At 48.3% G+C, this 24,471-nt stretch overlaps 2 protein-coding genes across 9 annotated transcripts in view; both read left to right on the top strand.

Moving 5' to 3' along the window:
- KIF4A (kinesin family member 4A) overlaps positions 1-6,580 on the top strand; it is a 116,074-nt gene extending 109,494 nt beyond the window's left edge. For all 5 annotated transcript variants that reach the window (XM_037060283.1, XM_037060282.1, XM_037060280.1 and 2 more), the window contains 3 exons: positions 2,045-2,161; positions 5,464-5,586; positions 5,857-6,580. In XM_037060283.1, coding sequence (XP_036916178.1) covers positions 2,045-2,161; positions 5,464-5,586; positions 5,857-6,057 — 441 coding nt within the window. In that variant the 3' untranslated portion in view covers positions 6,058-6,580. The remainder of the gene's footprint in view (positions 1-2,044; positions 2,162-5,463; positions 5,587-5,856) is intronic.
- A 2,203-nt stretch (positions 6,581-8,783) lies between these two features.
- Positions 8,784-23,332, top strand: GDPD2 (glycerophosphodiester phosphodiesterase domain containing 2). Of its 4 annotated transcripts, XM_037060276.1 has the most exons (16): positions 8,785-9,178; positions 10,296-10,772; positions 11,026-11,129; positions 11,435-11,528; positions 11,704-11,763; positions 12,229-12,327; positions 12,498-12,591; positions 12,738-12,883; positions 12,995-13,077; positions 13,195-13,345; positions 19,570-19,791; positions 20,001-20,149; positions 21,957-22,104; positions 22,231-22,313; positions 22,563-22,591; positions 22,678-23,332. In XM_037060276.1, the coding sequence occupies exons 2-16, from the start codon at positions 10,635-10,637 to the stop codon at positions 22,728-22,730; spliced, it is 1,653 nt and encodes a 550-aa protein (XP_036916171.1). In that variant the 5' UTR covers positions 8,785-9,178; positions 10,296-10,634; the 3' UTR covers positions 22,731-23,332. The 4 variants fall into 4 exon arrangements, with proteins under 4 accessions (XP_036916174.1, XP_036916170.1, XP_036916171.1 ...); XM_037060279.1 differs by lacking the exon at positions 22,563-22,591 and having other exon boundaries at positions 8,784-9,178; positions 10,659-10,772; positions 22,634-23,332; XM_037060275.1 differs by lacking the exon at positions 22,563-22,591 and having other exon boundaries at positions 8,784-9,178; positions 22,634-23,332.
- Positions 23,333-24,471: the final 1,139 nt, after the last annotated feature.

Genomic DNA, 24,471 nt, shown 5'->3' with positions numbered 1-24,471 from the left:
TCACTGATGGAGCTCTAGGTATATTTAGCTTTGAGAGGATTTGGACAGAGGGGCACTGGGGAGTGAAAATGATGTTCAGGGTTTGAACAACTGTGCTGGGAAAGTGGAGTTCAACTGACCCCATGTCACTTCAGATGACAGAAGTGTGTCCTGTGGTCAGAAGTTTTACGGAAACCCTCATCATGCCTGGATGAATAATTTGGGATAATTAGAACAGGGCTATTAGAGAGGTGCTTCAAACACCGCATGGGGCTTTAGACAGTTGCTTGCCGTCTCCTCTGACTCACCCATCATGCTGTGAGCTCTGCCACTGGTTCGTTCCAAGCCAAACTATCCCAATTTCGTCCATTGTTTCTCTTATAACATCGCTTCCTGTAAGGCCGGTTGCCCATCTCTTTTTGGTTTAATGTCTTCTTTTTTTTAAAGATTTTATTTATTTCTTCGACAGAGGGGAAGGGAGGGAGAAAGAGAGGGAGAGAAACATCAATGTGTGCTTGCCTCTTGTGCACCCCCAATCAGGGACCTGACCCACAACCCAGGCACGTGCCCTGACTGGGAATCCAACCAGTGATCCTTTGGTTTACAGGCCCGCACTCAATCCACTGAGCCACATCAGCCAGGGCATAATGTCCTCTTTATTACACACATACACACAGTGAACTCCTGAATGTGTCCACAAGGAAACATGCTTATTGATTAGGTGGGTTGAATACATGGAAAGTGATTTAACAATGCCTGGCACATGTTAATGTCAACTACTACCGCAACCTTGTCAGTACGTGTGAAACATGGCACTGTGAGCAGTAGGGATGGAGAGTGGCCTGCGCATAGGGAGGAAAGGAATGCAACCAGAGGAGCTACATGCGTTCACATAAAGTTTGAAACCATGTCAGAAGATTTCTTGATAAAAATTCAGATGTGGTAAAAGACATGTGCAGGAATAAAAACCACTTAATTGGAGAAACTTTGCTTGCCCCTGGGAAGGAGGAAGGATCAGAAAGGAGACTTCAGTGACATCTGTTATATTTTCCTTATTAGGGAAGGGCCACGGATGCAGGGGGGGGGGTTATTGTCTATGATTTTCTATGCCGGACAAGATGCTGCAACTCTATAATGGGATAGATTGCTTCGTATGTGCTCTGGCCGACCAAAGGCACAGCGAGGCAGTTGCTGTGGTGATTTCTGCACCCCAGATGTCTGCCTGACTGTGTTTGGGTTTGGACGGCCATTTCACACTTTGGACTCCTGGAACTTGACAATGCCTCCCACCACGTTACACTTACGTGGCTGAGTTGAGGGGGCACCTAAATGCCAGGCTTGCATTGATCCCTGTTATAACTTTTCTTTTACTTTCAGCCCATAATTTCAGCCTGTCAGAATATTTGTGATTTATGATTCTCTTATGTATTAGTCGCCCTTCCAGCTTTGTGTTGTGGTTACAGCCAATTTGCATGCCTACCTTGCAGACTGGTTATGAGATTTAAATGGGATTTGGTATTCATATACTATATGAAAGTACTCTGAAAACAGTAAAGTACTATACACATGTAAATGATATTCTATATCATTAGCACCTCATGAAAATGCTGAATGATTCAGGTACTGAGGACAAAGCCCAGGCTGATACTGAACAACTGTAGAAATGTGGGCTGGATGAAGTACTGTTATGGAGATCCAAAGACATTGAGCAACTGTGCCCAGGCCTTAGATATTCCGAACTCTGCAACCATCCAGTTTGCATTTCTTCACTCTGCCCAGAAACTTATCCTGAGAGTCTCTGTCAGTTGCCCTGTGTTGTTCCACACTCTCTCTGATCTTTTGAGTATTTTATGCCCACAACACTGGATTTGGCTGGCTTGACTTGTCCTTAGTAAACTTATGTTGCTTCGTGCTGCCTGGTGTTTCACTAAAGAGAGGACTGAGGAGATAGAAGCTTGGTAAAGTTGCTGGTGTTTTTTAGAAAGGCTTGCAAATGAAGGGAAGGCCCCTTAAACCAGCCCTCTAACCCTTCAGTAATGAGTCTTTGTACAAACGTGTTTTGCAGTGTTCCTGCAAGGGCTGGTGTGGGAACAGGCAGTGTGGGTGCCGGAGACAGAAATCAAACTGCGGCGTGGACTGCAGCTGTGACCCCACGAAGTGTAGGAACCGTCAGCAAGACAAGGTAAGACCAGTGCCATTGCCCCTCACCTTCCCCATGAGCTTGTTCTTCATCCTGCAACCTAGAGTCTCCTGCATAGCTCATCCTGTCCTTCTCTTTCCCTCTGCAATCTGAAAGACATAGTTCCCTTAATCCTTCTTCCTCTGTGCTGGCCTGTCCACATATCCCCTTCAGAAGCCACAGCCCTTCCCAGGTACAAGCGCCCCATTCCCAGCCACGGCTACAAAGTTCCTGCATAGTTTCTGAGGCAGGAGCAAGGAAGCAGAAAGCAGGCATTTACAGGCATATAGACTCCCAGGATCAGGCTAATCCAGAGTCTTAGCTGGAACTGTAAGGACCACATGCTGAGGTGGCAGCTTTCAGGAAGGAAGTTAATCCTTCTGACATCTTGAGACATTAGTTACTTAGCCCTTCTCTGTGGGAACCACCTATTCCATGGCTCCAGGAAAAGACCCACAAGAACATGGTCTTCCTAACAGTCACCGTTGTGAGCCAAGTTAATTGTAGCTATCCTCCCCGTATTGCTCCCAGGAGCAGGAAACTCAGAGCAACAAAATGTGTGCTGAGAAGGCCAGCACCAAGCAGATCAGATCTACACGCTTGCTTTCCGCCTACCTGGGCCAAGGGCCAGAGCTCGTTCCTACAGCTCTCTGTGTGATAAACAATAATTTTAGTGCTCTTAGTCTAATGATTATTCATTGTGCATTTCTTGAACAGCTCCGTGTGAGTGGTTTGGCCCTGGGTTTTTCATTAAAAATACTTCCAAGGTAGGTAGTCATTAGAGGACTAAAACAGCAAGCCAGAGTTCAGGCTAACAATTGTAGGTATCACAGGGCCCTCAGCAATTTATTCCTGTGGTTTCCTTCAACTCAGGTACTAGACTCCTATGGTAGCTCCATGGAAATACCTCCAAGCAGATGTACGAGACCTGACCCAGTGTGACCTTTTGTGAACCAAATCAGCTTGCTCTTTACGTATTTACATTATTGGGCTTCCTCTTAGGATTTTAGTTGTAGAAACCACTGACCTAGTGTAATGCTTTTATTTTACCAAGAAGGAAACTAAGGCCCAGAGATAAGCTTAAGTGACTCACCTGATAATACACAGCTGGTATGATAGCTAAAATCAGACCTCAGTATCACACTCCGTGACTTAAAATTATACTACAAAATGACAGTAATCAAAACAGCATGGTCTTGGCAGAAAAACGGACACACAGCCCAATGGAACAGAATTGACAGCCCACAAATAAACTCATATGTATATGGGGAAATAATTTTCAACAAAGGAGCCAAAAACATACGATGGAAAAAAGAAAGCCTCTTCAATAAATAGTGCTAGGAATACTGGAAAGCTGCATGCAAGAAAAAAAAAAAAAAGAAAAAAAGAAACCAGACTGCTATTTGTCACCGTACACAAAAATTAACTCAAAATTGTTCAAAGACCTAAATACAAGACCTGAAACAACAAATTACATAGAAGAAACTGTAAGTACTAAACTTATGCACCTTGGTCATAGAAAGGATTTTATTAATTTGACCCAAAAGCAAGGGAAATACAGGCAGAAATAAATGAATGAGACTAAGACTAAAATGATTCTGCACAGCTAAAACAACTGCCAACAAAACAAAAAGGCAACCAACTGAATAGGAGAATATATTTACAAACAACACCTCTGATACGGGGTAATAACTAAAATGTATCAGGAACTCATACAACTCAGCAACAACAACAACAACAAAATCCAGTTTAAAAATGGGCAGAGGGTCTGAATAAAAACATCTAAGAAGACATACAAATATCCCACAGATATATAAAGAGATGCTTAATGTCACTAGCTATCAGGGAAATGCAAATCAAAACCACAATTAGCTACCACCTCACACCTGTTAGAATGGCTATTCTCAAAAAGGCAGGTAATAACAAATGTTGGAGAGGTTGTGGAGAAAAAGGAACCCCCATTCCCTGCTGGTGGGAATGTAAACTGGTACAGCCCCTATGGAAAAGAGTGGAGGTTCCTCAAAAAGTTATGAATAGAGTTATCATATGATATAGCAGTCCTCCTCTGGGAATCTACCCAAAAGTTTTGAGAGCTTTTATTCGCAAAGATATATGCACCCCCATGTTTATTGTGGTATCGTTCACGGTGGCCAAGACATGGAGACAACCAGTGATTGGACAAAGAAGATGTGGTACATATTTACAGTGGAACACAACTCAGACGTAAGAAAAGATGAAATACTTCCTTTTGCAACAATACGGATGGACCTTGCATAGATCATGCTAAGTGGAATAAGTCAGAAAAAGTCAAGAAGTATATGATTTCACTCATATGTGGCATGTAGAACTGAAAGCACCAAATGAACAAACGAGAAAAGTGAACAACCCCTGGCTGGCGTAGCTCAGTGGATTGAGTGCGGGCCTGCAAATCAAAGGATCACGGTTCGGTTCCCAGTCAGGGCACATACCTGGGTCGCAGGCCAGTTCCCAGCAGGGGATGCATGAGAGGCAACCATACATTGATATTTCTCTCCTTCTCTTCTTCCCTTCCCCTCTAAAGATAAATAAGTGAAATCTTGAAAAGAAAAGTGAACAAAAACTCAGACACAGACAACAGTAGGGTGGTTACCAGAGGGAAGGGGGAAGGTTGTAAAGGGGAAACAGGGTCAAACACATGGTAATGGAAGATGACTTGACTTTGGGTGGTGGACACACAACATACTATACCGATGGTGTGCCATAGAATTGTACACTTGAAACCTATATAATTGTATTCACCAATGTTACACCAATACATTTAATAAAACATGTTAAAAGATCTTAGACTTCTAAACAAAAAAAAACTGGACCTCAGGCTTCCTGACACTTAATGCAGTTCTTTTTTCATAACAGCAGGTTGTAACTGCAATCAAAGGTATACCAAGTAACTTCTTTCTCTTGGCTTCAGTCTCCTTCCTGAAAAAAAGACTACTATAGACAACCCCTTGGAGTGAGAGGTGCTAAAAAGGCTAATGCCGCCTGGAGAAAAGGAGGGTTAAGCAAGGAAATGAGCAAGGCTTGGTCTTGATTAAACCTTGCCTTGGGAATAGAAAGTAGAAAATAGTGGCCCTGGGCCACTATTCTACTCAGTCCTTTGCCTGCAGAAGCTGCCATCAAGCACTACGACCTCCCCAAGCAGGGGCTCCCTAGGACCTGCTTAGACACTGGTGAGGGCCTCTAAGCTGGTGTCTCACTGATTGAAGGGGAGCAGTGATTCTGTAACCTGGGGACTTGAATGTCTAATAGCCTATCTTCTTGACTCACAGGACAGCTTGGGCACCATTGAGCGGACCCAGGATTCTGAAGGCTCCTTCAAACTGGAGGATCCCACGGAGGTGACTCCAGGAATGAGCTTCTTCAACCCCGTCTGTGCCACTCCAAACAGCAAGGTAAGTGGGCTGAAAGGCAGCCATTTCCAACTGTGTTATCATGCATCTTGGCCTCGGTTCCGACAGAGAGCAGTGGGGGGAGGGGGGAGGTACACTCTGTTTGTTGGAAACTAGGAATGGGACATAGGCTGGAGTCAGGTTCCTCCCACAGAGGAGTCTTAGGGGATGCCTTGTACTGTCGGGAGCGTGCTGAGCCTTTGTGGGGGCCAAGCTGGGCTGAGCCTCTGCCCCTGCCTGAGATCTTGTCAGACCTGTTTCTGTCCTTCCTAGATCCTGAAAGAGATGTGTGAGGTGGAGCAGGTTCTGTTAAAGACCGCTCCAAATGCCTCCTCCCTCAGCCTCCCAGAGTTGAAACATGTCACCACAGAATCCCAAGAAAATAAAGCTCCAGGGAAGAAAAAGAAACGAGCTCTGGCCAGCAACATGAGCTTCTTCTCGGGCTGCTCCCCTGCTGAAGAAGAAGTCCACTGAGCTTGGACTCGTCGCCTCTGCCTCATTCTGGCTTGGAAGATGTATTCCAGTTGCAGCCAGAGGGTTTTGGGTTTTTTTAATGACTCTTCTAGATTTCAGGTGTCTCGCTATTGTAGAAAGGGGACAGCGTGTTACTGGAAGGGAAGGAACATTTGTTGGACTACCACTCTCTCCTCCAGAAGGGTGCTAAGCCACCTACTGAGGAGCGAACCAACTGACCTTCCTGCTGACTCTCAAGAACCAGTCCCCCCCATACAATCTAGCTCCTTCTGATTCTCGAACAGTGAAGGCTGTCTCCCAGTGGGGGCAAGGCGGCCAAGGCTGTCTGATCTCTGGGTTGTCTCAGCTTAATGGCGGAGCCCGGCCTAGGGGGTTGGGGGGTGGGGGGTTGGGGGGTGGCATGGGGACCAGCACCAGTCCTTCACACCCCCCTCAGGAAGGGGGTCTCCGTGGTGCTGAGGTAAATGAAACCTCTAAAAATGTTAACGTTTTAATGATGTAAATAAAGAAATAGATAAATAAATAATAAAGCTTAGTGCCGCTGCTGTTTGCAAAGACCCTTCTGTGCTCCACTTTCAACCTGCATTCCTCAGCCCCTAGGAAGTCCACAAAGGAAGAGCCGCGCAAGCCACCAGGGTCTCACGGCCTTGTCGCAGCCCCTGTCCCCCGAGGGGTATACGGAGCACCACGGTGTGTCTTCACGTCGCTCTGCCACCTTAGGAAATCGGAATCCCACTAGCAAAGCCTGTGGCCTGACCTCCACTGCACGGCCTACCCGGACTCTCTGGACTTGGGAAGAAGGGATTATATGTACACACTAAGCATCTGCGTGTGCCTACCAGTTTTGTTTGAAGTCACAGTTAGTGAGTAATAGAGCTAGGAATTGAACCCAGGTCTAACACCAGAGCTTCCAGTATGACTTGAGTGGAATCATTTCTCTCCATTTCTGCTTACAGCCAAAAAGGGGCCAGCCCTGGAATGCCAAATGCTGGTTGCTGACTGGCCTTGCAGCCTTCTGAAGAGTTTGCAAGCCCTGGGCAGCCTCTCGTATCCATGCATTCTGAATCCTAGCTGCCCCCCTCATAAAAGCTCCCAAAGCACCCCTCAGAACTTGGCACATGAAAACCAAGACTCCTCTAGAATCCACCAGAGCCAAGCAAAGGAAAGTGGAGGAGGCCCTGCTGAGAATGAGGCCTGCAGGAGCACTGGGTGTCCCCTCAACCCTCGCTGGCTTCCTGCCAGCAAGCAGCCCTGCTTCTCTGCATTTTAATGTCGAAGGAGCAGGAGAGCCTCTGCCATTGCCAACTATAGCCCCTGGATACAATGGGAAGGCAGAGAGGGAGGGGGGCTGTCTCTTGGCATAACAGTCTTCCTTCTCGTTCCAGACCCAGTGTGCACTGGGGGAGGGGCAACAGCTATCCCCAGAGAGGCATCCTCTCCCACCAACACAGCGCTATCCCTCAGGCCCTGACCCACCACACTGGCCTAAAGGGAGACGGGAAGGTCCCTCAAGGCAGCCCCCAGCCCCCATCCCGCCCAGAGCCCTGTGCTGTAGCACTAAGCTGACTGCGAATGCTAGCCAGCCCTCTCTGCCACTGGTGTAGTGACAGCATCTTTTGTAAGTTGTGGACAAAAAAGGGACAACATATGACACCTGACCAGCTCAGGAGAGGCCTTGTGTGGCATCCTTACAAACACAGAGATCAAAAGTAACCACATAGGACGGCCAGAATATGAAAACTCTTAAAAGTGGGTAATCACATCCTAGGCCTGTAACCTCCTGGACATAATCAATCTTTACCTTAAGTAAGCCTGTCTGTTGTCTTTTGTGCATTTGAGATAACGTATTTTTATAAAGTCAAGAGTAATCAAGTTTCCTGAACCCACAGGACACACCCACTGCATTAGAGATCATGGCCCCTCACTGTTCTCTTGTTCCCCACATACCATCTCTATGTGCTGTGAATGTGAGTTGTTTGCTATCCCGTGGCCACCAATGTAAAGAGAATATGTGCCTCCATTTTACTTGTTATCCAACTTCAGCGATATCCCCGCTTGGCTTTCTCCTGACCCCTTAATCTACCACCAATGGAGTTCATGTAACCCTCGTTCTGTCTCTTCCTTTGATTTTCATGTATAAAACAGGCTGTAAAACTGCCATTCTCCTGAGCATTTTCTCAGTCCCTTGAGATCTTGCTTCCCAGCAATTGTCAGTTTGGCTCCAAGAAACTAATAAAAATTCTCTATAGGTTTGAATGTTTGTTATGTCAACAATGTGTTCATCTTTCAAAAGCCTGTGACCCTAACACCCTACCCTCCTCAAATATTCTTGGAAGGAGACTTGAGATACTTTAGAGATAAGGCAGCTGAAATCCTGAGTGAGCATATCCTGGCTGGGGTGATGGAGTGGGCCAGGAGGATCTACAAGGTCCGTGGGGACCCCTGGCCTAGAAACAGGGTGACCTGCTGTCCAGATTTCAGGAAGTAACTTGCATTTTTCTCTTCACTATGTACTTTGCAGAAGTAGAAGTAGGCTCCCAAGAGGGAAAGGAGGCTGGTGAACCAAGACTGTCCTCCCATGAAGCTTGACTCCAAATGCTAGACTCTCTCACTCGCACACACCCCTTCCCAGGGGGCTGGCTGGGCCCCTTCTCCTCTGCCAAGCTGTAGAGTTGTGTGGTCACCTCCCCCAGCTTCCCTCCCGCCTGCCAGTGTGCTCTCAGCCCTCTCCTCCCTGAGCCAGGACAAAGCCCCGGCAGTGGGTGAGTGGAGCAGGAGGAGGGACAGAGGGACGGGGAAGGCTGCACAAAAGAATTCCTCACCCCAAAGCCCCCTGACTGGCAGCAGCAGTGAGTAAAGAAGCAGATCTGCCCTCCCTCCTCCCTCCTCCCTCCCATCTTCCCACCCGGACTGGGCACAGGCCAGAGAGCAGCTGCAGGCCATCAGAGAGGCCCTCGGAGAGGTGGCACTGTCGGCCTCCTATAGGTGGCAACAGTTACACCTGTTTGAGCCGTGGGGCTGAGCCGAGCAGTGACAGAGGGAGGAGGCAGAGAACTCAGACAACTCGGAGAGGAGCTGGGAAGCAGTGCAGAGCACAGAGCAGAGCTGCCGCTGAGAGAAGGTGTGAGGGCCCCGGGAAGGCTGGGGGCTAAGGCGGGAGCAGAGAGCGGGTGGGCGGGCGGAGGCCGGCTCCAGCCGGCAGGGATTGGATAGCATCCTTGCTTAGTCCCCCTGACTGGGGTTCTCAGGCTGCTCAGACCTGACCCCATCCTTCAGACAGCTCCTAGAGGCAGGTGACACTCCCGCAGGTGGTGTCTGGGGTATAGGGGCAGGACCTGAGGGGAGGCTGGAGGTGCGAATGGAGCCGAGGGCAGGCTACCACAGCCCAGCTCCAGGGTGGACAGAGGCAGGGCCACCCTTTGGGGTACCGTTTTCCTGGGAGGGGACTCAGGGAGCAGACAGGTTTCCTTCCACAGGCCCAGGCCCCCACCCCTCCATGTCCTGCCCAAACCTCCTTTCCCAAGGCAAGCATAGGGTAAGGAGGGCAGTTTTGGGAGCAGCCACACCCTCCATCCTTTCAGGAGCCCAACCATGGTGTGCCTGCTAAGACTCCACAGCCTCAGGAGAGCCCCAAAGACAAGGGGTGGTGTCGCATAGAACGCAGGTATTTGGGGTATAGTCAGGAGCTCCTTTATACACCCAGGGTCATCGACAACCCCGTTTGTACTGCCCACCACTAGTGAACATGCAGGTACAAATAGTGGCACAAATAGCACACCCTCTTCTGGATGATCAGCATTGCACACCCAGCTTAGTTTGGGGATAAGTAAGCCCGGTCAGTCTCAGCCTGACTCAAAAGCACAAGGTACAGGGATCACCTGTCCCAAGGCAGCCTCACCACCCATACCTTTGCCCTCTATTTGTTGCACTTTCACCTTAGGGACCTCAGAGAGTGGGAACTCTGAAAGCGGGGGAGGTGGAGACTGGGTTCCTGGCTGGGGTGGAAGGACAGCTGGGCAGGAAGCAATGGGACCGGGGAAGAGAGCTCAGACTTGGCCATGTGTGCGTGGACAGGAAAAGAACAGGAGTGACCCAGGCTGCATGTTGCCCTGTCTTCCTGTTATTGGCTGTGCCCCCTGCCCCCTGGAAAGTGGAGACCAAAGGCGGAGATCTTTCAGTCAGGGCTCTGTGAGGTGTACAATCTGTATCCCTAAGAACTGGCCTCCCCTCCGCCCCAGGTTGGAACTGTAACTCCTGCTTGAAGTTATTCTTGATCCCTGAGGTAGAAACTTGGCCAGATGTGACTCAACTTGCTGAACTGAGTTTGCCCCACCCCAGGCAGTTCCTCCGAAGTCCCCACCCTGGGCGGGCAAGCCGTGTATCCCCAGAGCTGAGATGCTGTTAATTAGCAGTGATTGGGTATTCAGCCTGCCAGCAAACAGGTTGGACTTCCCAGGTGTCCCACTGACTGAGCAGGTATCCAGATTAAAAGGAAAGATAGTCTGGAGATTGTCCCCCCAGGGTTCCTCACATACACTGGGGAGGAGGCCGCAATCTGCCTTCTCCCGAGGTCCCAGATGGTGGAGTATCCCCTCCCACAGGCCGGCACCATGGCCGATTCCCTCGGCTGCTGCTCCACATGGGCCCGCTGCCTCCGCTGCCTGTATAGCTGCCACTGGAGGAAGTGCCCCAAAGAGAGGAGGAAGAGCAACCAGGTGGAGTAGGGATGGGGAGGGTGGGAGTCCAAGGCTGGGGCCGCTTGGAGGGGAGGAGGCCAAGGTGGCCAGCTCACTCAGAAGCAGCTGAGGGGTTGGGGGAAGGGGTTTTCTCTCCCCAGGAAGAAGGATATCTCAAATATGGGGAGTGTCCCCAGTGCCTGGCACGAAGAACCCTTGAGTTGTTGCCATTCTTTGGGGACTGAGCTGGAAATGGGAATCCGCTGTGAGCTTCTCTCCTGCCCCTTTGCAGTGTGAATGTTTCTGGTTTGGTCTGCTCTTCCTCACCTTCCTCGTCTCCCTGGGCTGGCTGTACGTCGGGCTCATCCTCCTCAATGACCTGCACAACTTCAATGAGTGTGTCATGGACACCACACCCCTGCCCCCTTCCCTCCCCCGCCCCCACCTCAGCATACATGTGAACCTACTCCTCACCCTGGGACCCCTGGGTGCTCAGTCATCCCCAGCCCTGCCCAGCTCTCCTGCTAAACCTCCTTAAAAGACCCCCCTGCAAAATCTCCCCAGTCCTGCAATTCCTGGCCCTGTGAAGGGCTGCCCCTTATTCCCTTCCAGTCCTCCATCTGGGTCTGCCCACCCCGACTCCCCTCAGGCCTCTGTGAACACCCCTTCCTGCACCCAGAGCCCTCTCTCCCCTCCCACAGATTCCTGTTTCGCCACTGGGGACACTGGATGGACTGGTCCCTGGCATTTATGCTTTTCGTCTCTCTATTGGTCACATATGCATCTCTGCTACTGGTGGGTTGGGGGTTGGGGGGGTGCTGACCTAATTGCCACCTCAGCTGATCCTCCTTGCTCAGCTCTACCCTGTCCCACTGTGGGGAGGGGAGGAGGGAGGTGTCAGCCTGTGAAGCCTGCCTCAATGACCCACCTCTCTTGGCGCCTCATTGCTTCCACATGCCTGTGCCCCCAGCTCCTGGCTGTGCTCCTGCGGCTCTGTGGCCAGCCTCTCCATCTGCACTGTGTGCACAAGGTAGAGTGGGGATGGGAGTGAGTGGGAGAGGGGGCCCCTGGATTTGGCTGCCTATTTGCCAAAGACCTCACCATTCCATCCCTGGCCTCAAAATCAGAATCTGAAGCCCAGTAAATATTTGCTAAATGCAAGAAGGGCCCTGGCTTGTGTGGCTCAGCGGATTGAGCATGGGCCTGCAAACGGAAAGGTCACTGGTTCGATCCCCAGTCAGGGCACGTGCCTGGGTTACAGACCAGGTCCCCAGTTGGGGGTGCATGAGAGGCAACCACTCATTGATGTTTCTCTCCCTTTCTTCCTCCCTCCCTTCCCCTGTCTAAACATATAAATAAAAATTTAAAGAGAAGGATGGAAAGTGGAGGAGTCAGGGGAAGGGAATGGTCCCGTTCTCATAGAGTGCAGGACAGCCCAGGTGGCCATGAACCAGGGGTTAACACAAAAGGCCCCCTTCATCCCCGGGTCCCCCAGGTGCTGCTGTTTCTCATTATACTTCTTGTGGCCGCCGGCTTTGCAGTACTGGGTGTCCAATGGCAGGAGGAGTTGCTTAGCTTACATCTGTCACTACAGGTGAGTGGCTGGCTGATCTCCAGTACCTGGGTGAGAGCTGTGGCCTGGGGTCACTTTCAGAACCTACCTGGCTCCCTGGTTCCCCAGGACTGCAAGTAGCTCTAAACTCCAAAAGTCAGGTCCTCCAAGGAGAATGGAGAACAGCCCTCCTCACCAACTCTTACCCACAGGCCACAGCCCCATTCCTTCACACTGGAGCTGTTGTTTGCATTACCATCCTGGCCTGGCCTGTGGCAGATGCCTTCTACCGTATCCACCAAAGAGGTGCCAACTGTGCTCCCCTACACACCCTCGCTGGCCACCCTTGCTTCAGCCTCCTGCTGCCCTATTTCCTGCAACTGCCCTCTGCTTCCAGCCCCCTGAGCTCACCCAGTGCCCTCTCTTTATAGCGTGTCCCCCACTCCCCACAGGTCACAAGATTGTGCTACTGTTCCTATTTTTTGGAGTTGTCCTGGCCATCTACCTGTCCCCCCTGTGCATCTCCTCACCCTGTATCATGGAATCCAGACACTTACCGCCCAAGCCTAAGCTAATGGGGCACCGAGGGGCCCCCATGGTGAGCGTGGGCAGAATGCTGGCAAAGCAGGGAGGGTCTGCAGCAGCCAGACCTATGGGTTCCCGGGCCCCAACCCTTCCCAAAGACCTCCTCGGCAATTCCCTTTCCCAGCTGGCCCCTGAGAACACCCTGATGTCCCTAAGGAAGACAGCTGAATGTGGAGCTGCTGTGTTCGAGACCGATGTCATGGTCAGGTGAGGGGAGTTGAGGTGGGGAGGCGGGGGTGGGGGTCGCTGACAGGCACAGCAGGGGAGCTCCAGAAATGGAAGCAGCCCCAGAGCTTGGCCCTCTGACACCCCTCGTGCTCTCAGCTCCGATGGGGTCCCCTTCCTCATGCACGATGAGCGCCTGAGCAGAACCACAGATGTGGCCTCTGTGTTTCCAACCCGCATCACCGCACACAGCAGCGACTTCTCCTGGGCAGAACTGAAAAGACTCAACGCCGGAGCCTGGTTCCTGGAGGTGAGGACAGTATCTGTCTCATCCGGGAACAGACAATCACCTGTAGGGACATTCAGGGCAGAGTTCCTTCATTGATAAGCACTTGCCGAGCCCTGTGCTGGGCAATAGGTATACAGTCTCCCCTCTGCGGCCACTCCCTTCTGGTAAATAAAAACTGAGCTAGGGCAACAGGTTATCAGAGTATGAAACCCAGAGTGATGACAGTGTTGTTACTAAATAGAGACGTCACTGTTTAGCACGGTGGCTGTGGGCGAGGGTCAGGTGAAGTTTCGCAAGAGAGGATGCCTAAGCGGTTTTTAAGACAGACAAGGCAGGAAATGAGAATTCTGGTCAGAGGTGAGAGCGTAGCTAAAGCCCAGAAGGATGAAGAAGTGTTTTCCAGGGGACACAAAACTAGCTTGGCGGCACCATAGATAAAACTCAGGGGAGCAGGGGGAGGGTAGGCTGGTGAGGGAAGCAGAGGCTTGGTCTTGGAAGGCTTCGAAAGCCAGGCCCACAAACGTGGACTTCAGTCCTGCAAGTGATGGAGTCTCCTCAAAGCATACTTTATTTTTTCAGTTTCTTCTGTCCTCGTAAAAACAGAAATCAGAGAAATAACCTAGAAATGGAAAAGTCTCACAAGTTCAACCCTTCCAGATAGTCACTGTTAACAGTTGGTTTCATATTCCGTATGTACATATGTTTACAAGCACACAGATAAATGCACACACACACATATGTACTTTTCATTTTGCACAGATAGGACCATTTCACATATTCTTGTGCAGCTTTCTTTTTTTTATTTTTTATTATACTTTTCCATTACCATTTATCCTCCTTATAACCCCTCCCCCCTGCAATCACCACACTGCTGCCCATGTCTATGAGTCCTTTTTCCTTTTTGCTTGATCTCTCTACCCCCTAAGCCCCCCACTTGCTGTCATCTGCTCTCCATCAATAAATCCGTCTCTATTTTTCTGGTTAGTTCAGTTTGTTCATTAGATTTCACATATGAGGGAATCATGTGGCATTTGTCTTTCTCTGATGAGCTTATTTCACTTAGCATCATGTTCTCCAGGTCCATCCATGCTGTCACAAAGGGTAATATTTCCTTCTTTTTATGGCTGAGTAGTATTCCATGGTGTACGTGTCCCTTAGTTGTTTTATCCACTCATCTACTGACAGGCATTTGGGCTTCTTCCAAGTCTTGGCTATTATAATAAGGCTGCAATGAACATAGGGGTGCTTATATTCTTTGGAATTAGTGTTTTGGGTTTCTTCAGACATATTCCCAGGAGTGGAATTGCTGGGTCAAAAGGCAGTTCCATTTTTAGTTTTCCGAGAAAATTCCATACTGTTTTCCATAATGGTTGTACCAGTCTGCAATCCCACCAACAGTGCATAAAGGTTCCCTTTTCTCCACATCCTCACCAGCGCTTGTTGTTTGTTTATTTGTTGATGGTAACCATTCTGACTAGTGTGAGGTGATTTTAACTCTTTATATAATGACACATCAGATTATGAAGAGCAAGGGATGTCTCGGTTTGCATCCTGGCTTGCTTCAGCACTTCCTAGGCACGTGAGCCTGGGTAACATTCCTTAGTCTCTCTGTGTTTCATTTTCCTCATCTGTGAAATGGGGATAATAATAGTATATTGTATGATTATTGGGAGGACTGAATAAATGAATACACATAAAGCATTTTGTTTATCTCATATTTTTGGATTCATTTATTTGTTCATGTAAATATAGGCTTGTGGGGTCTTATTTTACACAATGAGTTATATTTATTATGACTATGCTTGAATTTCCTGCTGGTGACAAGTTCACCCAATATTCACTTATCTGGAAAAGCCTTTTTTTCCACTATTATTTTTTATTAGGACTTTATTTAGAAGGGTGAAAGTATATATTAAGAGAACAGGTGTGTTGTCTCTCTCTTTTTTATACTATTTATTGAGTTTTGGGGGGTGACATTGGTTAATAAAATTATATAGGTTTCAAGTGTATAAATCTACAACACATCATCTGTGTATTGTGCTATGTGTTCTCCTCCCATCACCATTCATCCCCCTTTACCCTCTCCTACCTCCCCCACCCATTTCCCTCTGGTCATCACCGTGCTGTTGTCTGTCTATGAGTATTTTTTTTTGCTTAATCCTTTCACCTTTTTCACCCAGTTCCCCAAGCCTGCTCCCCTCTGACACCCTGTCAGTCTGCTCTCTATGAGTCTTTCTATTTTGTTTGTTCGTTTATTTTGTTCATGAGATTTCACATGTAAGTGAAATCATATGGTAGTTGTCTTTCTCTAATGGACTTATTCCATTTAACATAATGCTCTCCAGGTCCACCCATGCTGTTACAAAGGGTAAGATTTCCTTCTTTCTTACAGCAAGTAGTATTCCATTGTGTAAATGTGCTACAGCTTTTTTATCCACTCATGTACTGATGGGCACTTGGGCTGTTTCCAGATCTTGGGTATTGTAAATAACACTGCGTTAAACATACAAGTGCAAATATTCTTTCGAATTAGTGTTTCAGGTTTCTCCACATGAATTCCCAGAAGTGGAATCACTAAGTCATAAGGCAGTTTCATTTTAATTTTCTGAGGAAACTCCATACTGCTTTCCACAGTGGCTGCACCAGTCTGCATTGCCACCAACTGTGCACTAGGGGTCCCTTTTCTCCACATCCTCACCAGCACTGATTGATTTGTCATTTGTTGATTTATTGGTGTTAGCCGTTCTAACAGGTATGAGGTGACATCTCATTGTGGTTTTATTTATTTTTTTAAGATTTTATTCATCTACTTTTAGAGGAGGGGGAGGGAGAAAGAAAAGGAAAGAAATAGCAACGTGTGAGAGATACACCAAGTTGCCTCTCTAATGCCCCCAGCATTAGAGGACCTGGCCCACCAACCCAGGCATGTGCCCTGACTGGGAATCAAACCAGCAACCTTTGGGTTCGCGGGCCCACACTCAATCCACTGAGCCACACCAGCTGGGGTTCATTGTGGTTTTAATTTGCATTTCTCTGATGATTAGTGACATAGAGTATCTTTTCATATGTCTATTGGCCATCTGTGTGTCTTCTTTGGAGAACTGTCTATTCAGGCCCTTTGCCCATTTTTAAATTGGATTGGTTTTTCTTTGGTGTTGAGTTGTATGAGTCCTTTATAAAATTTTAGATATTAATCCCTTATCAGATGTATCACTAGCAAATATGCCCTTCCATTCAGTGGGTTGTCTTTTCATTTTGTTGATAATTTCCTTTGCTGTGCAAAAACTTTTTAGTTTGATATAGTCCCATTTGTTTATTTTTCCCTTTATTTCCCTTGCCCAATGTCACACATCAGAAAAAATATTGCTATGACAAATGTCCGAGATTTTACTGCCTATGTTTTCTTCTAGAATTTTTATGGTTCTGAGTCTAACATCTATGTCTTTAATCCATTTTCAGTTTCTTCTTGCATATGGTATGAAAAGGTGGTCTCATTTCATTTTTTTGCGCATATCTGTCCAATTTCCCCAACACCATTTATTGAATAGACTATCTTTACACCATTGTATGTTCTTGCCTCCTTTGTCCAATATTAATTGGTCATAAAAGCATGTGTTTATTTCTGGGATCTTTATTCTGTTTCATTGATCAGACATAAACACATATGTCTGTGTTTATGCCAGCACAAGGTTGTTTTGATTACTATGGGCTTATAGTATATTTTGATATCAGGTTGCATAATTCCTCCAACTTTGTTCTTCTTTCTCAAGATCGCTGTGGCTATTTGGGGTCTTTTTGGTTCCATATCAATTTTTTTTTAAAGATTTTATTTATTTATTTATCTTTAGAGGGGAAGGAGAGGGAGAGAAACATCAATGTATGGTTGCCTTTTGTGCGCCCCCTGCTGGGAGTTGGCCTGCAGGGAACTGGCCTGCAACCCAGGCATGTGCCCTGACTGGGAATCAAACCGAGATCCTCTGGTTCGCAGGCCCGTGCTCAATCCACTGAGCTACACCAGCCAGGGCTCTATATCAATTTTTGTAATATTTTTCTAAGCCTGTAAAATACACCATTGGAATTTTCATAGGCATTGCATTTGACCTATAGATGGCTTTGGGTAGTATGGACATTTTAATGATGTTAATTTTTCCTGTCCATGAACACGGCATATGTTTCCATTTATTTGTGTCTTCCTTGATTTCTTTCTTCAGTGTCTTATAATTTTCTGAGTACAGGTCTTTTACATTCTTGTTATACTTATTCCTAGGTATTTTTATGCAATTGTAAATGAGAATGTTTTCTTACTTTCCTTTCTGATAGTTCATTATGGGTGCATTAAAATGCAGTTAATTTCTGGATATTTATTTTGTGTTCTGCTACCTTATTAAATTCATCGATTAGTTCTAGTAGTTTTTGATGGAATCTTTAGGGTTCTCTATATACAGTATCATGTCATCTGCAAATAATGGCAGTTTTAATTCTTCCTTTGCAGTTTGAATGCCTTTTATTTCTTCTTGTTGTCTGATGGCTGTGGCTAGGACTTCCAGTACCATGTGGAAAAAGACAAGTGAAAGCAGACATCCCTGTCTTGTTCCTAATCTTAAGGGAAATGCTTATAGTTTTTACCCATTTAGTATGATATGGCTGTAGGTTTTTTATATATGGCCTTTATTATGTTGAGGTATGCTCTCTTTATTCCCATTTTTCTGAGTGTTTTTTTTTCATATATGGGTGCTGGGACTTTATCAAATGTTTTTTCTGCATCTATTGATTTGATCATGTGATTTTTATCCACATTTTACTTATGTGATATATCACATTTATTGATATGTGGATATTGTACCAACCTTGCATCCCTGGAATAAATCCCACTTGATCATGATGTATGATTTTTGTAATGTATTGCTGGATCCAGTTTGCTAATATTTTTTGAGGATTTTAGCATCTATGTTCATCAGGGATATTGGCCTCTAATTTTCTTTCTTTGTACTGTCTTTATCTAGTTTAGGAATTAGGATAACACTTGCCTCCTACAATGAGCTTGAATCATTTTGAAAGATATTTTCACTGGATATTAAATTCAATGTTGAGGTTTTTTTCCCCCATAACTTTAAAGATGTCATTCCTGCCCCTGCTGGTGACTCAGTGAATTGAGTGCCAGCCTGTGAACTGAATGGCTGATGGTTCGATTCCCAGCTGGGGCACATGCCTCGGTTGCGGGCCAGGTTCTCAGTTGGGGGTGTGCTGTTTCCCTCCCTCTTTTCCTCCCACCCTCCCTCTCTCTCTAAAAATAAATCAATAAATAAAATCTTTAAATAAATAAATAAAGATGTCATTCCTAGCATACATTATACTCAACAAGTCAAACAGAATTTTGACATTTTGGTGGGGTGGGGAGGGCAGTGCTTTTGTTGCATTTCTGAAGAAATAGATATTTGGAAGTCCTTACTGTGACATTCAAGAGTGCTTCTTGTCCATCACATCTTGCATCAATCAGAGAGGAAACTTTCACCTGCCTTTCCATTCAGGGTCCTGTTGTATAAAGTACTTCTAACACTACCTGGTACACAGTAAACACTTAATAAGTGTTAGATAGCTCACTCTTTCTAAGTCAGTGATTCTGAGGTAAGGTCATTTGTTGATTACAAGGGGAGGAGAGGAGAGTGGCTCAGGTTGGCGTAGCCTCTAGAAGAAATGGGGGAGGGAGGAAATCAAGGACAAGTAGAAGGATGGTGAAGTGACACTAGAGCAAGAAACAGGACCGCGGTGCCAGCGGTCCATGTGGTGTGCTCTGCTGCCCTGCCAGAGCTGCGGGAGGCAGGCAACTGTAGAATTATATCAGAGTTTGGGATCTGCAGAGCAGGTGGGTCAGGAAAGTTGTTGAAGGTGCCGTGGAAGACTAGTTCGGGCTGTGGAGGCGCCATGCGTAGGAGATGCAGGTGCAGCCAGAAAGCTCCTGATGGATTGGGAGGAAACCAAGGGGTCAAGATCCCAGAGGACTCCATGAGATTAAAGAGAAAGTGTAGTGGGAGAGAGGAAGTTAAGAAACTGGACGGGTAAGAGGTTGGCGTCACAGATGGAGGTGTTAGAGGGTCTGGAAAAAGCCATAGTTTGAAGAAAGAAAGACCCTGGCTCAGAGGTGGGCAGAAGCTGGACACCAAGTTGGGGAATGAGTAAGATGGTGAGAATGGGGAAATGGCCTACAGGCTCCTTCTGGTCTTGAAATCATTTTCCTGTTCTTATAGAGGCCGCCCTTCTGGGAGGCCAAGAAGCTGTCGGGCCCTGATCAGAAAGAGGCTGAGAATCAGAGAGTACCAGCATTGAAAGAGCTGTTGAAGGAAGCGGCAGCCCTCAATCTCTCCATTATGTTTGACTTGCGCCGGCCCCCACGGAACCACACATACTATGACACTTTTGTGAACCAGACATTGGAGACTGTGCTGGATTCAAGGGTGTCTCAAGCCATGGTGATGCTGCCAGGATCCCATGTGCCCTTCACCATCTGCCCCCAACCCCTGCCTTCCCCAGGCCACAGTGATAATTTTGAGCTGCCCCTGCCCCAGGGCCCCACTCCAGTTTATGTACCCCATCCTGTGGTCAAACCTGTATGCTTTGCCCCTGCCTCTGGAATCCCCAGGCCTTCCCCAGCTTTATGCTCATCCTCCCTGAACCACAGGTCCTGTGGCTCCCGGATGAAGATCGGGCTACTGTCCAACAACAGGCACCTGGCATGCGCCAGGTATATGGACAGCAGGGAGTCAACACAACTGAGAGGCCCCTGTTTCTCAACCTCCCCTATCAAGACCTGCCACAGTTGGATATGAAGTGAGTACCAGAGGCAAGGAACCATGGGGATCACATGTGGCTAACAGCGGGGAAGAGCCAATGCAGGGAGGGCAAAGACCATTCACTCATTCAGTCATACAGCAAGTATTTATCACATACTTGCTATGTGTCGGGCACTATTTGTTGCAGACTTTGGACATACAAGTCAAAGAGAAAGACCACAAACCACTGAACCAAATATATGCATATTGGACACCGATAAGTGATATGAAGACACTAAGACGCGGGGAGATGCAATAGAGCAATTGGGGTTGGGGGTGAGGGGATAGGGAAGGGTCATGTTAGGAACAACAGTTAAAGAGGTGGTGTCTGCGCTGAGACCTGATGGGTCACAGGAGCAAATGATGAGAAGAGCTGCAGAAGAGCAGGAACAGCAGCCTGATGAGCACAGGGGAAGCCAGGCTGGAAAGGCAGGCAGGGGCCAGATGGGGTAGGACCTTGTAGGCCATTTAGCTTTCATTCTACACCAGAGAGATAAGTACAAGAGAGGATGGATGCAGGGGAGAGAGATGAGAGTGTTGCAGATGTGACCTGGGCCCCGAAAGCTGACCCAGCCGGTAAATATGATGAACCTCAAAACATTCCACTGCCAAGAAAAAAGAAATATGTTCTTGTTCGGACAGAAAAAATGGGGACTGAATGATAGCCCAGTTATCATAAGTATGTCAAGGACCTTTCCCCCCAAGTTGTCACCAAGGAGGGAGCCACGACATTGGATTTGGCCCCCACCTTAATCTTATCCTGGTCAGCATCGACTGCTGATCACATTTTTATTATTTAAAGATTTTGTTTATTTATTTTTTTGAGGGAAAGGAGGGGGAGGAGAAAAAGAGGGAGAGAACATCAGTGTGTGGTTGCCTCTCACATGGCCCCTCCTGGGGACCTGGCCCACAACCCAGGCAGGTGCCCTGACTGGGAATTGAATCAGTGACCCTTTGGTTCGCAGGCCAGCGCTCAATCCACTGAACCACACCAGTCTGGGCTGATCATGTTTTTAAAAGATCTGAATTGGTAATGATCACACTGATGATGAAATGAAGGCCCCAAAAGGTCTAAGCACTCTGCAATGACGGGCCAAATGTACCGAGATGAAATGCAACAGGGATAGATGGAAAGGCCTATATTTGGGGCCCCAAAGAAGAAGCTCTGTTCCACAAAGACAAGAGAAGAGACACTGGCATCAGCAGGAATATGTGAAAAGACCAGGGCTTTCCCTGAACAGTGTGCATAACGAGTCATCCATGCCACATCACATCGCTGAAACTAACCTGTCCTGGGCTGCCTTAACACAGGCCTGAAGGCAGGAGGAATACGGCTCTCCTCAAAGCTTGTGCATGCCACCTGGATATTGTGGGCAGCTGCAGACCCCGTACTTCGAAAGGCACCCTGATAAACTGGAGGAAGATCAGATGAAAGGAATTTATGTGGTGAAGAAAGTGATAAGCCAGGTTCCAAGCCCCAGGTGAAGGAACTGCAGCTGCTGGGCCTACAAAAGAGAAGACTCAGGAGGACACGGTCACTGATCCTCAGACTTCTCAAGGGCTGGCAGGGGACAAAGAGGAGAGACACATCGGGGTAGCCCCAGACAGCAAAGCTGGGAATCTACCAAAGACAGAGTAGAGCTCTGCGAAGAAAATCACCTTTGGTCAGGAGCTGCCAAGCAAAGGTGGGACAGAGAGCTCCTTGGCAGTGACACTGTAGACTCAAGCCAGGCAGGGGCTGCCTCCCATGCCTTGTGCTCCATGAGCCTGTATGTTCCCTGTTGTTGTTTTTTTCACCTCCTTAGGGCACTGCATGAGGATAATGTCTCGGTGAACCTGTTTGTAGTGAACAAACCCTGGCTCTTCTCCCTCCTCTGGTGTGCAGGGGTGAATTCAGTCACCACCAACGACTGCCAGCTGCTGCAGCAGATGCGTTACCCCGTCTGGCTTATTGTAAGGGCTGTGAGAGTGTCACTCTTCCCTGCTTCCCCTTAACCCTGTCCCTCTCTTTCTTACTTTTCCCCATATACTACCTTTGGGGCTCTGGCCACCAACAGTGGCCTATTCTTATTCCCATAGGCCCCTCAAACCTACCTAATGGTATGGATCCTCACTGATTGTGTCTCCGCCCTGCTGATTTTGTGTCACTTCATCCTCCATGGGTGAGTGCTTTGGGCCTCAGCTTTCTGGATCTTTATTCTCCTCAGGGGCCTGGTGATAGGACTGACTCAGACTCATATATGCTGCCTGGGGTCTGGGGTCAGCTGTGTTTGGTTCCTTTGAGGCTCTTAGACTCTTCCTTGGGCATCAAATTAGCTTGAACCTGGGAAAAGCATTTTGGGGAAACTCAGGCTCAAAAAGTTGTGCCTGAACCTGGCTGAACTCACAATGGGAAGCTTCTCTCCCTGTAGGAGATGTGTGGAGAAGAGACAGCGAACTGGTAAGGACTTTCTTCCCTCACCTTCTTTTTCTTGTCTGCTAGCCTTCCCCTTACTCACCCCTGCCATGCCCCACTCCCCTCTCCAGGTTTAGAAACAGCTGTGCTGCTCACCAAGATCAACAATGTCAGGAGGGAGTGAATGCCCTGCCCTAGGCCCCCACCAGCTGTTTACACCTGCCAACAGCAAGGACGGGAGGATGGCTGAGGTGGAGTGTTGGTAGTGTTGGGGTAAGGTGAACTTTGCCAATGGGAGGTTTTGAACTATGAGCACCCTCTGCCCAGATGGTGGGCTTGCCCATGGAATATGCTCCCCTTCAGATTTTGACCTGAGGTGGTAGTGGAAGACAGTACGTCATGAAAAATTTCTCCCAAAGTAAAAGGTTCTAGTACAGAGAAAATCGCCAACATCATGTTTCAGACTTGTGTGCATGTGTTCATGTATAGAAGGAATGGGGTGTGTCGGGGATGGAACAGCTTGGAACAGTGGCTGAAGAGAGGACCGGACGTCCTTCTCAGAACTGTGAAACAATGAAGACACCAATCCCACTCCATTCACCATCTCCCTAGACATCTGCAATTCAGCCGCTTTGCTACCTAGAGGCTAGAGGCTAAACAGCCCATCTAGCCATGGAATTCTGTGTCTACAAGTGGCTTTTTGCTGTGCACAGCCTTTTTCTTCAAGACTCGTCAGTTCCTGTTTCTTCTCAATCTCGTCTCTGAATAAATGTTATTTCCACTTGGCCACAGTCTCATCTTTTCAGCACTGGGGGCTGGGCGGAGGATGCACCCTCCACCTGGGGTTGTATGTAACGTGACAGTGAAGGGTCGTCGTAGGGAGATACATTGGTTGAAGGTGGGAGTAGGAGCACTTGATGCAATGAAAGGCTGCAAGAGGGAAGCTGGAGAGCCTTTGCCCCAGGAGGCAGTCCGGATGCCCCTAGGCGTGCTGTGCAGAGTTGCTTTCTAGCTCCACCTTGTGGTCACCTGCCCCAAGAGGCAGGCCGCGTCGGTCATTCCCGTGACAGGTTTGCTGAATGACACCTGTTTCCCCTGCCAGTTGGGAACCTGGGTCCTTGATTCCGGACCTTTCGCTTCTCTGGGCTGCGCGTAGCATCTGGTTCCCCGGCCTGCCTTTCCTTGTAGGAGCAAGTTTCCCAGTGTGTTTGCTGCTCGTGAGTGCCCGCGCTAAACAGTTCAGGTGACTAGCGTGGAGCTGGTGTAGGATAAAGAGTCTCGTAGAAGGGGGTGGGGTGAAGGCAAAAAGAGAACAGGAAGGGGATAGGCGTCTGACTTTTCACAATTGTTGTGTAGTCCCCCACTGCATAACATTCATCCAAGTTTGTGTCTTCACACGAAGGCAAATCGAATTAAGGCTCTGGAGAGTTCAGGAGGTTCCGTTCCCCATTCCTCCCCTCTCGCCAGGCTGGGACCTGGGGCAGCACTAGCACCTGGGAACAAGCCTCCCTACTCAGTCTCAGGAAAGCCCCGGGAACTACAATTCCCAGGATGCCCCGGCCACTTCCGGTCTCTTGATTGAGATTGACGGAGGCGAATTTGAATTTGTGTTCCCGCCCCCCTTCTGGGAGACCCCGCCCCTTCCCCCTCACCGCCCCGCCTCCCTGCACACACTTGCACACGCACCGCGCACATGCACATAGAGGCAGTCGATGGCGCCAACATACCTGGCCTGCAGCTAGCGCTGTGGGCGGGGTGGGGCACCGCGTGCAGTGCGCCGGCCAGCATAGGCGTTCCGGAAGCGCGCCGGGGCTATCGCTGGTCGGGTCTTCCTGGGGTTCACACCTCCTGCTATCCCGCAGGTCTTTTTCACACGCTACCTTTCCGGACTGTATGTTCTTAGTTTTGTCTGTTCGCGATCCTGC

Source organism: Sturnira hondurensis, unplaced genomic scaffold, assembly GCF_014824575.4.
Source record: "Sturnira hondurensis isolate 20B ecotype Veracruz unplaced genomic scaffold, ASM1482457v3 Scaffold0011568, whole genome shotgun sequence".
Taxonomy (NCBI): domain Eukaryota; kingdom Metazoa; phylum Chordata; class Mammalia; order Chiroptera; family Phyllostomidae; genus Sturnira; species Sturnira hondurensis.
Note: the sequence above shows the minus strand (reverse complement) of the source record. Positions and strands in the feature narration are given on the sequence as shown.